Source organism: Elaeis guineensis, chromosome 10, assembly GCF_000442705.2.
Source record: "Elaeis guineensis isolate ETL-2024a chromosome 10, EG11, whole genome shotgun sequence".
NCBI classification, from domain to species: domain Eukaryota; kingdom Viridiplantae; phylum Streptophyta; class Magnoliopsida; order Arecales; family Arecaceae; genus Elaeis; species Elaeis guineensis.
In genome coordinates, this window is record NC_026002.2 from 24,335 (window position 1) to 36,459 (window position 12,125).

General features: G+C 34.9%; 1 protein-coding gene across 1 annotated transcript in view; it reads left to right on the top strand.

The window, feature by feature from the left end:
* Nucleotides 1-3,266: 3,266 nt before the first annotated feature.
* LOC105053269 (uncharacterized) overlaps nucleotides 3,267-12,125 on the top strand; it is a 48,629-nt gene continuing 39,770 nt past the window's right edge. Inside the window, 1 exon segment of the mRNA XM_010934373.4 lies at nucleotides 3,267-3,651. Coding sequence (XP_010932675.2) covers nucleotides 3,507-3,651 — 145 coding nt within the window. The 5' untranslated portion in view covers nucleotides 3,267-3,506.

Sequence of the window (12,125 nt, forward strand, 5' to 3'; positions counted from 1 at the left end):
ATAGTGGAGACAAAGCAAGATAATGAAAAGTAATATTTGAATTTTTTTTAATAATGACACAATTCAAACCTATTATAAATTTAGATAGGACCATCGAATAAATAAGTTATAAGCAACTCAAGTAAGAGTTGACATTTTGGCCGAACATCGGCTTTACTCAATTAGTAAACAAGTTGAATATATATTTAGGTTACATTTGATAGCTAACAATCTATTCAGATTATTGATAATTTAATATAATAATTTAAATTATTATATTTAATATATTTTTTTTTATGGTAATCTAGATTGTCTGAGTAATCCTGAGGCATAAGGCAATCTGGATTATCTTGGAGAGAAATAGCTATTTAGATTATTATTTTTTTGATAATATTATAATAAAAAATTTTGATAAAATAATGCTTCAAAAAAATCACACAAAACCCATTGTCCAACCCTCCCCCCTCCCCTCACTCCCCTCCATATGCATCCCCAGCCCGCGGCTCTTCCATTTCTCTTTGCTTGCTGGTGGCTCCTCCACCCTTATCCCTCACCAACCCCTCATGACTCCCTCACGCCCATCCCCACCATCCTCATAGCTCCACACATGCTCGTCCCCTCCCCACCCCTTAGTATCTACTGTTCCCCATATCTCTCGATTCGTCACTTCTCTATGCTACCACCACATCCACATCACTTTCGTTACTTCTCACAAGAGAAATAGAAGAGTATCATGGCAAAAATTATTAGAGATATTTTAAAAATTTGATTTCACATTACCGATAGTCTGATTGTCATTTCAAACATATCAATCAAGATTTTTAGTAATTTTATTGCAATATTATCTGTGTATCAAATATGGTAATCAATATTATTGACTATTTAATGATGGTAATTTATCCTGAAGGTAATCTATATTACTTTCTAAGATTGCTTGACGATGTACCAAATACAACCTTAGAGTTTAGGAACTTTCCTCCCTCACCAAAAGAGCACGTGGAGTATGAACCAGGACTTTAGCTTGAAATAAATGAGCTAACCATAAACAATGCCCAACCTGCTTATGTTTAGCTCAATAGAACTATGATTTATAATCATTTATCATGTATTGATATTTTCATTATTCATATTCTTTAGTTAGCTAATACATTGATAAGTATATCAAGTATCTCGACATTTTTAGGCAACAATTAACAATGTGCTTTTTAGATACCAAAATTAACTCTTGAAGTTGAAGCATTAATTCTTAGGCTTAGTTTGGAAATAGAATGGGCCTTTGAGGATAATATTTCAATTCTTCAGAGGTAAGCACAACCGGTGCCAGTATAAAGCAAGGTATTACAAAACCTATTTTTGGCCAAGAAGTTGTCATTCTAGTTTTGATACTTTTTCCAAGGATTAAAATAAAATTTATAGGTAGACTTAGCTGGTTCACCTCAACAAGTTTCTTTACTCTAGGGCTGTTTAGTAATTAGAAATAATACCAAATAATTTTAATATTATACTAGATATATTAAAGAATTAAGATAGTAAAATAATAATTTGATATAAGATTGTCTATAATAAATAATCATTTCATGCTAGAGCTAGCCCTATTTACATGTAATGTATATTATAGCTAATTAATATAATGTTATAATAAATGATATATTTTATATTACTATAAATATGTATCATCATCATTATAATATACTAAAAAGTTATATTGTATAAGAATAACATAATTTGTTATTGATGATGATTTATTACTTTATATAAGAAACATAATAGCATATCAGTATGTTGTAATACCAATATAACACACCACTGATATATAATATTTTTGTTAGTATTATTATCTAAATAATAATACTTCGATATTATATGATATTATATTATATTGTATTGTATTACAAAAATATTGTACCATATAATATCTATGATTACAAATAGATCAGGTTGACCCGTGATCTGATCCGATCCGAATTGTTTTAAAAAACCCATGGATCTAGGTTGGGTTCTAAAATTGGACCCATTTCATTTTTGGGGTTGGGTTTGGATTGCTAAATTTTGGTCCGGTCCGATCCGATCCGATCCATAGAGATTTGTAGATTAATTTGGATCTCGAGATAAATGATCCGATGCGATCCGACTCGAATCCAATCCAAGATCCAACTATGATTATTTTCTTTGGTTTGATTCTCCTCTATTTATTGAAGTTCAAAGCTCTATTCTTTTTATTTTTTTTATTTCTTCATTTATTTTCATAATTACAATCTTTCAGTTCTTTAGAAGGTTCTTTTAAATTTATATTTTTGCTGTTCTATCAACTTCATTCAAGGTTTTAAATATATGTCAAAATAAAGCATGATAGAGATAAAATTAAAATATTTATTCATATATTATAGAAGTGATAGAAGTATACTAATTTAAAAATAGATAAAATAAAATTTTTTGACTTTCTCCTACCTTCATTTGTCAAGACTGTACACACATGTTGGAAAAAAATCAAGATTCTATTGATCAAAGATTGTTGGCTATCATCACTAACTTTTCAAAATATATCAAACATCTTGGTACTCATTTTTATATGCACTCAATGGTTGGATCTTAATACTTATTTGAGCTTCATAGACTTTATTAGAAATATTAACAAGGACAAGAACATAAGTAAAACTAGATATGGATTAAGAACAAGTAATAGATTTAGTATCTCCTTAATAATCCAAAACTTGGTATATAAACAAATAATAAAGAGCACACATTGAAGAAAAGCAAGTCCTCAAATAATATTGCCATATAAAATAGTGCTTTTTATTTGGTACTTATTAAATTTATTTTTTATAATCCAGACCCAAATCGATTAAGATTCGGACCGGATTCGTATCTCATAGATTAAGACTGAGTTATACATAGATTCGATTCGATTTTATTTTCTATTAGATTAAATTTAGGTCTAATATTTAAATTCAATCAAAAAATTAGGTTGAATCAAGATCACTTACGATCTGATCCCATCTATTTATATTTTTAATAATAATATAATTAATGTTATTATTGTTAGTAAATATATCATACTATTTGAATTCTCCGGGAGGGGCATTCTTGGGTTTAAAAAGTCTAAATTAGGACACCCAAGCGGGCAACCGGAGATGCCCGTTCCGATACGGGAACCGTGGACCCGGGTTATACCCAGTTGGACCCAACTGTATCGGGATAACTATCCCGACGTGCAAAATGTGATGTTTTTTGGGCCCTTATCCCGGGCTAATTGTAAATGGGGGATAAAATCGGGTTAGTACTTTTCCAAATTCAGCCCCTACTCTCGATCCGTCCTTCCCTCCCTAATTAATGCTCGCTCCTTTTCTTCTCCTACAACCGATGCATTAGAAGGCGATCCCTCTCCTCCCTCTTCTTCCATTTGTCCCTCTCATGCTCGGACAAATCCCTAGTTTGGATTCCTTCTCCACCATCGCCGAGGGGAGATCCGTCGTCCGGGGCCCGAAGCTAGGGTTTCCGGGTTCGAATCAGCTGAGTTTTGGCCTGCGATGAGGTGTTCCTCGCAGAAGAATCTCTCCGTCTACGATTTCAACGAAGTGGAGGAGGCCGTGGAGGCGGCGTCCAGGAAGTTCGCGGCCAAATTCCAGTCCAAGTTGAAGGAAGCCGAAACCAAGTATCAGTTTCTTGAGGCATGTAAGCCCCTCTCCCACTTGAAACCTGAAACCCTGATTTAGATTTGCTTAATCTGTCGATTCTGTTGCTTAATTTCGTTCTGAATCGTTTTGCGAATCTGAAACACAGATGTTCTGGGTTTCTGTGATTCGAGGGATAAATTGTAGTCAAAAAGGGAAATTTATGGTCTCTCTTCGTTTAAAGTGGTATTTCTAGCATGCTGGGAAAACCCTCTGGGTCAACCTGGCAAACTCTTTGCTATCTGCTAAACAGTGCATCTGTCAATTATACCATCAAAAATTCAAATTTTATGCTGGCACATGGTACAGTGAAGTCGATCATCTCTGAGATTTAGGCGTCCAGTTGGCTAGCTAGTAGAATATCGTCTTATGGAAAATATGGATTTTATCCAAATAGAATTTATTGATCCTTCTGTTAGTTCTGGTCCCTGATACATCCTCCAAAGAATTTGTTTTGCTAGATGTTTTGGCCTTGTTGAAATCTATCTATGGGTCACTGGTATTTTGGCTTTCCAGTTTTTAGATGTGCATGCTATTTTTGAGCAAGTGATCTGTGTATTGGAGACATGATGATTTTCATTGTATGGACCTCGGGAGCAACAAAGATGAGATGGGAATTAGTCCTGTTCTGAGTGATCCTTACCATTCCACCACATGTTTGGAATGAACATTATAAATACCAAATATAGTGATCCGCTACATAAGATTCTCTCCAGCGAGCCAAAGCATTCGAGCATTGGTCATAAAGATATTGTTCCATTTCCTTTTAAAACTTGTTCTATCATTTTTTTATAGAAGGAATGGAGGGAAGATCCATCTAGTGGAATTATCCATGTCCAAACACTTGGGAAACAGCTCCCAAGTTTCAAAATTAAGACTCCTCCATTTGGAGGAGCCAAGCTACTGTGTTATTGCCCTGCTCACAATTTACTATTGTTTACACTCAAATTTTTCTTGATCAACATTATCTACTCAATATTTACCATGAAATTACAATGACCAATTTGAGGGTTTGGTTTGATGGAGGAGTATCTTCTAGTAACTTGTGACACTTTTAAATAATATTGTAACAAGCTATCCAATATTAAAGAAGAAAAAAGGATCCTTATGGATAATGTTTAAAGAATTCTCTAGCCCTTGTAATGGCCTGCACTTTATAGGTTGAAAAAAATTCTATTAATGTCATGACCCATAAGGATGCACTTTTCTTTTCCATTCTCTTTTAGACTTCCTCTGTTAAATTACTGTGTAAGAAGTTGCCTTAATACCCCCTCTGTTTCCCTCTTTGTTTTCCTTTCCATCCTCGCTATCTCCCACCTAAATAATGCGAGAAACAGTCTGCCTGTTTTGCTGCTGGCTTGTGTAGCTCCCTCCTATGCTATTTGTTACTAGTTTGCATGACTTGCACAAATGGCCTTAATTTTTGGCTGCTCATCCATCGTCAATCTATCTTTTATCCTGAACTGACAACTTCTTTGCCTATTGTATATCTTCCATAGCTATCAATTTATACCCTAATTTTTTTTCGGCCCTTCTGGCCCACCTTATCTCTTTAAACCATCATTATTGCCCCACCTTTGTCACCTTGTCTAGCCACCGTGACCTTTGCACCTAATCTTTTTCACCACCCTAACATATATCCATCTTTGATTGCTACCATTCTGTGGTTGTGGCTTTTCTTGTTGTCGATGAGGATTGAGAATAAAGATGTAACATTAGGCTGGAAATTGAAGCCAAGATGTTTTATGGTGTTTTATGTTGATGACCAGTATTGTGGGAATTTCACTTTTGCTTGTTTCATAACATCTTATGAAACATGCTATGGTTTGAAAAGAAACCTCCAGCGGTAACTCTAAACTATAGGCAACATTTTCTAACTCCCTATAGTGACGAGATTTAAAATAGTTAGCAAGTGGCAGGTTGGCAGCTTCATCGTGTTCCATTTGGGTTTTAAAACATCGATTTGAGGAGATTAGTAAGGGATTCCTTTGTGCTTGATATGCGTTTTATCTTGAGTTAGGTAGGTTGTAAGAGATTTTACGATCGAATCGTCTCATTGGTACTTTGAGGGGGATTCAATTTGAGCTTGTAGCAACAATGTTAGAATATTGACCAAATCAAAAATGAGTTGTTGCGACTCTTGTCACCCCTAATCATGGATTGAAGGCTTATGGGCAAGAGCAGAGAGGAGTTACAAAGTCAATGTTGTAGAAAATCATGAACTAGGAAAATAAAATTAAGATGATTGGTCATATAGTGACTTGCATTGCACATGCAACTTTCTTCTATATGAGATTATACATCTCTTAGGTTGCGTTTGGTAGCTGGCAATCTATTCAGATTGCTAGTAATTTAAAGGGGCCCTACCAGATTACTACGTTTGGTATGCTTTGTGGATTGATAATCTGATTATCAGGTAATCCAGATTACCTCCCATGAGGTAATTTGGATTACCAAGGAGAGGGGTGGCTATCTAGATTACCTCCCATGAGATAATCTTGTAATAAAATTTTTGGACGAAAGTGCCTCCCTCCCCATCGACGCCACTTGTTGGAAACCCGTGCCTCCCCCCAACCTCCCCAACTGCTCCTCCAACGACAGGAAAGAGGGCCAAACCGGCAACTCTTCCACCACCAAATCCAGCTGACGGCCGCCTGGAAGCATGGTCGTTGGCGTACCGCCGTCAGTCCCCGTTCGTCTGCCGCTAATGGGCGTAAAGGAGATGATGTTTCATTACCGCAATCGACGTCGTGCCGATCAACGCCGTGTGGAAGAAAAAAAAGAAAGGGCGCAGTGTGCTGGTCGCCGCAGGTGGCGTTGTGCGGAACGACCGCACTGGGAGGGAGAGGGATGCGGTGCCGTCGATTGCCGCAGGCGACACCATATCGGATGACGGAAAAGAGAGACTAGAAATGAAGGGCCTCCGCCCCGTCGGGATCACCGCCTCTTGCCCGGACGGTCACGCATGGTCGTCGGGAGAAGAGGAGGGATGGATCTTCTCATGCCCTTCTTCTTCTTTGTTTCTTCTCGCCAGTCGGATCTCTCTCCAGTGGGATCTTGCTCCGACGGGGATTGAGAATAGCATGTACCAAACACAGTGAAATAATAATATAATAATTTATTATTAATAAAAATAATAATATAAAATAAAAAATAGAGTAATAAAAATAATAATATAATATGTTATATTATATATCATATATAATATAATATATAATATATATTATAATATATAATATATTTTTATTCTTTTATTCTGAAAAATTGAAAAATTTGTGCATGGGATGTGATTTTTAATAAATTTGATTTAAGGATATTTTGAAAATTTGATGTTACATTACCAGTAATCTGATTGTTATACAAATATGTCAATCAAGATTCTCAATAATTTTACTGCAACATTACCTGTGTGTACCAAACACAGTAATCAATATTACTGGCAATCTATTCAGATTTCAGGTAATCTAGATTATCAGGTAATCTAGATTATCACTGCCTAGCAATGCACCAAACACAACCTTAAGGGTTTGTTTACATGCCCAAATAAGCTATTTCAGGACAAGTTCTCTACACCACTAGATGTTTAAAGAAGCAATGCTAACACAACAAAATTGGCTAGCAAAGGTAGAGAAAACTTGATTTATTGGGGAGCTTGTAGATCATATGATTGTCAAAAATTAGGATACAAGATTTGTTCTCCAAGATGATTTCCACTATCCTCAAATATTTAGAATCAACTTAGAGAAATTGTTTACCCTCCTATGCTAACCTCTTCCAACCAAGGTTTTTGGAACTGATATTGGGATCCGTACTGGTTCTTGATCGGTATGGTATCGATACCGTACCGACACTTAGAATGGTCAGGTGTGCTGGTTCCATATCGGCACATTTTTTTTTCATTTTCTTTTCAATCCAATCAATTTTTTTAAAAAAATTTTTGAATTATTTTAGATCCAAATTAATGTTCATTTATATTATATAATATTTCTATCACTTCGAAATAAAATAAAAAAAATTAAAATCGCATATTAAATATATTTAGAGTACAAACTACAAAGAACAATGTACTAACCTCAAGATATCTATTGATCTAATTTCTCATCGAGTATCTATGACTCTCATGGATATTTGGATCACCACATAATCAGAAGGAATATTAACCCATCTCTTTAATTAAGCAGCATTGTAGTCCTGAATGCTTATCTTATAAGGCATTTACTCTGGATTATAAGACATCTTAGATCTCTCGTTTAAGCTCTGACTTTGAGAGGTATCTTCGGATTGATAGTACGATTGTGGAGGGATCCATCCAAATATATCGACAGCAAAATTTGATCCGTAAGATGCTTCGGACTGTATAGAATAGTAGTCACTGGAAGACGATATTTCGGACGTACCATATCCATATCCATATAGATTATAAGTTGCCTGCAGATAATAGGATCCATAATGCGAGGATGAATTTGATACATCCTTGAATTTTACTTCACATGGAAGGTCATTTACATTTGTATCATGTGCTGAACGATCTCTAGGAGCCCATGGTCTATATAAAGTCGTATCCTCACAGATTTTACCAACTCATGTACCGTGGTTCCTATCTTGTGTGGTATGCATATACTGGGACTCACCGGTGAATCGAAGATCATCCTGTGACTGTATCTTACGAACGATGGTTTCTTGTCCTCCACTCTCTTTGGTCATCAGATCCATGACTACTATCATCACTTTTCTTGCTCTGAATCTGAGTGAACTAACTCCACTCTTGGCGAGGCTGCAATTATCTTTCTTTTTTCTTTATTTTTTGCTGAGCAGTTGCTTAACCTTCCTTCGTGCCCCTCTGTGATTGACTTTGTTGTGCCTGGAAGAATGGATGTCTTCTTTCTGATTGAGATGACCGATCTCGTCTTTATAGTTCTTGCTTAAATCTTTGGAAGAATATTTCAGACATAGAGTTATGTGATGAATGACTCTCCTGTGGTCCTTCAGGCTGTGGTTGATTAGCTGGAATGTTATATGAAATATTTCTATCTGCCTATTGTCCTGGATCCATCCTAATCTTCCTAGCTACCAAACTAGTTGGTCGTGAAGTGGATTCTAGCTCATCAAGCTCTGGTTCCTGTTGCTGGTTTGTAAGCCATCTGATCATCTGATCCTCATCATCAATAGCATAATCATCTATCGTCGCATCCGTAGACTTAGCTGTACTTCCTTTTGGATGCATTTTAGTCTTAATCTTAGATTATAATGAACGTATACAAGATCGTTGAAGTGTTTACAGTTTCTTTGTTTGATGTGGATGAGGACGAAAGTTGATCAATTACGCTCATAGCCATTAGAGGAGACCGTCTGAAAAGAATGTGGATAACCACACCTTTAAAATTATCTACATACTATCTAAAATGAATCAATCATTCAGCTGTAAAAATATTAAGCAAAATTATGTATCCGATTGCATAAAATTAGTAGGTATGTAATATCAACAAACTCTTGTGATTATTGATTTTTAATTTATCTGGATTCATCATTTTTTTTTTCTTACGACAGTCGATGAAACTCCAAAATTGTCTGTCTCCTTTCTAAACTGTTTCATCTGTAGAAAATATATTTGTTAAGTTAACAAATATGTTATTGATTATAAATCGGATTCAGTTAAATGCTCACACCTTAGTTAACCTAGCATATCTCTTGCAGACATATAGATGTGATTTTTGGATCGGATATCATCTTATATATCACGTTATGGAGAGCAGTCAGAAGTTCGTTATCCATATCTATCCCAGATATGGTGTACTAGAACATCAGATTTAGATAGTAAGCTGCAGATTAATTGTATAAATGATTAAGTAAACTTATTTAAGTACAAGAGAAGAAAAATTTTTAGAGGATTTTTAATTTTCTGCTTATCAGTTAGTTGCAAGTCCCTACTCATCTGATTGTCCCATCGTCGCTCGATTATGCTGATGATTCTTGAGCATGTTTGGATCATCTCACTGATCTATTTCTTTATCCTCTCCATCATGTGATACAAGAAGTCCATCTGGGGTTATCTTTTACTGTCCACAGTCTGAAGTACTTTGTATAACGATTTGATAGCCTTCACTGTTTTATCGATCCATTGCTAGAATAATTGATTTGTCATCAAGTTCTCCATATGATTTTTTTTAGTATCGATTCTCGCATATCTGCTCTTCTGCCATTCAGTATTGATAAACATCTGACGCAAGGCTGCTTTCTTGTCTAAAAAGCTATCAAGTGCTATATAGTTTGTAGCAAATCGTATGACATATGGTCTTAAGATTTTCTCTTTAATATATGTCCGCATCAATGACAGGATCTATGTATGATTGTAGATGAATCTAGTAAAGTCTGGATTGAGTCCACTGCCTGCTGCACCCTACGAAGCTTCCTAATATCCATCAAAATGAGATCGATGCAATGTGTAGCATATGTGGACGAGTAAATATACGGTTATCGCTTCATCATTAACTCTCCGACGGTTTTATACTGTGGCCCATTATCTATGATGATCTGTATGACATTCTGCTCTTCTACCGCATCAATCACCTCCTCCATCGGTTCAAAAATATACGTGGCGTTGTGCACCTTATCTGGAGTATCAATTGACTTGTGAAAATTTTTTTTCCATCAAATATGTCAAGAAGTTGATAATGTTTCACATGGTAGGATTGGTCCAACTATCATACATCACCATTAGTCCGTATTTGGACCATTTATTCTTATAAAAAGAAATTCATCTTTGCAGATCCTTCTTGTTATTGTCAAAAAGCTCATCATAGGTGTTTCTAGATCTTGCAGGATCTATATCTGGGTCGCAGCTTATATGGCTGAAATGACAGACTGATATTAATGGTGCCTGCTGCATTTGTTGGAATATGACTAAAATAAAATCATGATCTAATAGCTCGCCACATATCTTTTTTCAGCATACTATCAATCTTCTACCGCTTTGAATCTTTATTGGAGAAAGCTTGTGGATCCAAATCATGAATGGTGGCTCATGCTGGAATCCCTCTGGAGAACTTTCTCCTATTTCAAAAGACCTCAATATAGATGAAATATTATGCTTGCCTCTACTGATGGTCTTTCTGAGTGAGGAGATCCTTCTGAACTCGGACTCTCCCTTAGCGGTCATAGAGTTGGATCCCGATTCATAGTATGACAGTCCAAAATGTTCTTTATATCTGGTCATCTCCTCCAGTTGGTGTGATCATCCAGACTGGTCTGAATAGCAGCCTCAATCTGTGTCTTCTCATCATCTGGAGTGGAGGCTATCTCTGACTCTCCGGAGTGATAGGAAGGTGGCTCTACGGCTTGACGGTCTGCCTCTGTCATCTTCTGTTTTACCCTCTTTTTCGCTGCATTGAAATCAGCAAAGTGCTTCATCAGCTGGCGGACCTTCTGTGGGTATTTTCGACATATGGATACATCGAGATGACTATCAGTCAAATGCTGCTTCAACCTAGTCATCGTTTTCTTAAACTGTGTTGTATCATTTGTGTCTCCAATAGTACCGAGTTGAGAGCATCTCATCATGATTCTAACCAATGTTATGCTCTAAATCCTTCTTATTTGATGGATTTATTTCTGTAAGTTTAACAATGCACGTCACTTTAATAATTATATAAAGATAATAAAATTTTGTCATCCTAAAAAAAATCTAATTTTTAAGTCTTGAAAAGTATATCTGAATAATATATTTCATATTTCTCATTTTTCATAATTTTTATTTATATTAATTTTTTGTGTTAAAAAATAATTTTAAGTATCATAAATTCAGAAAAATATGTTATGTACTTCAAAAATACTTCTGAATTAGCTAAAATATATTACTAATTTTACATATTTTTTGAATTGGTTATATTTTTTTATTATTTAATTAATTAAATATTTTTTATTTTAAAAATTTTAAAAATTCATTTGAGCTTAGATCTAAGTAGAAACATATCATGGATGCTGCATATATTTTTCTAAGCTTATGAACATATGTGTTAAAGGCTATTTATTTTTTAATTTTATTCAAACTTAGGTCTAGGCTATTATACACATTATGCATCAAAGTCTTCACAATCGGACATCAATTTTATACTGAAAGTAGCTTTAATTATCTTAAATAATATTTTGATTTTATTTTTTTAAATTTTAAATTTTTATAATTTTTAATTTCAAAAATATATTTTAATTTAAAAAAATATAATTAACTAAAATTAATAATTTTAATATCATCGTGTGGATCATCCAAAGATCTACAACGTATAATGAAATCATACCAAAATAAAAAATTTTGGCATGATTTTCTCATATTTTTCTATTTATTGCCATTTTTCGACCAAAAAAATTAAAAAAAAGGGAGTGAGGAATAGTTGGATTATCTTGAATTCGGTTGAGATATTTTGATATTTTGATGAAATTGCGGAAACTCTGGCGAGTTGGTGGTTGTTTCCTTTTTTTCTT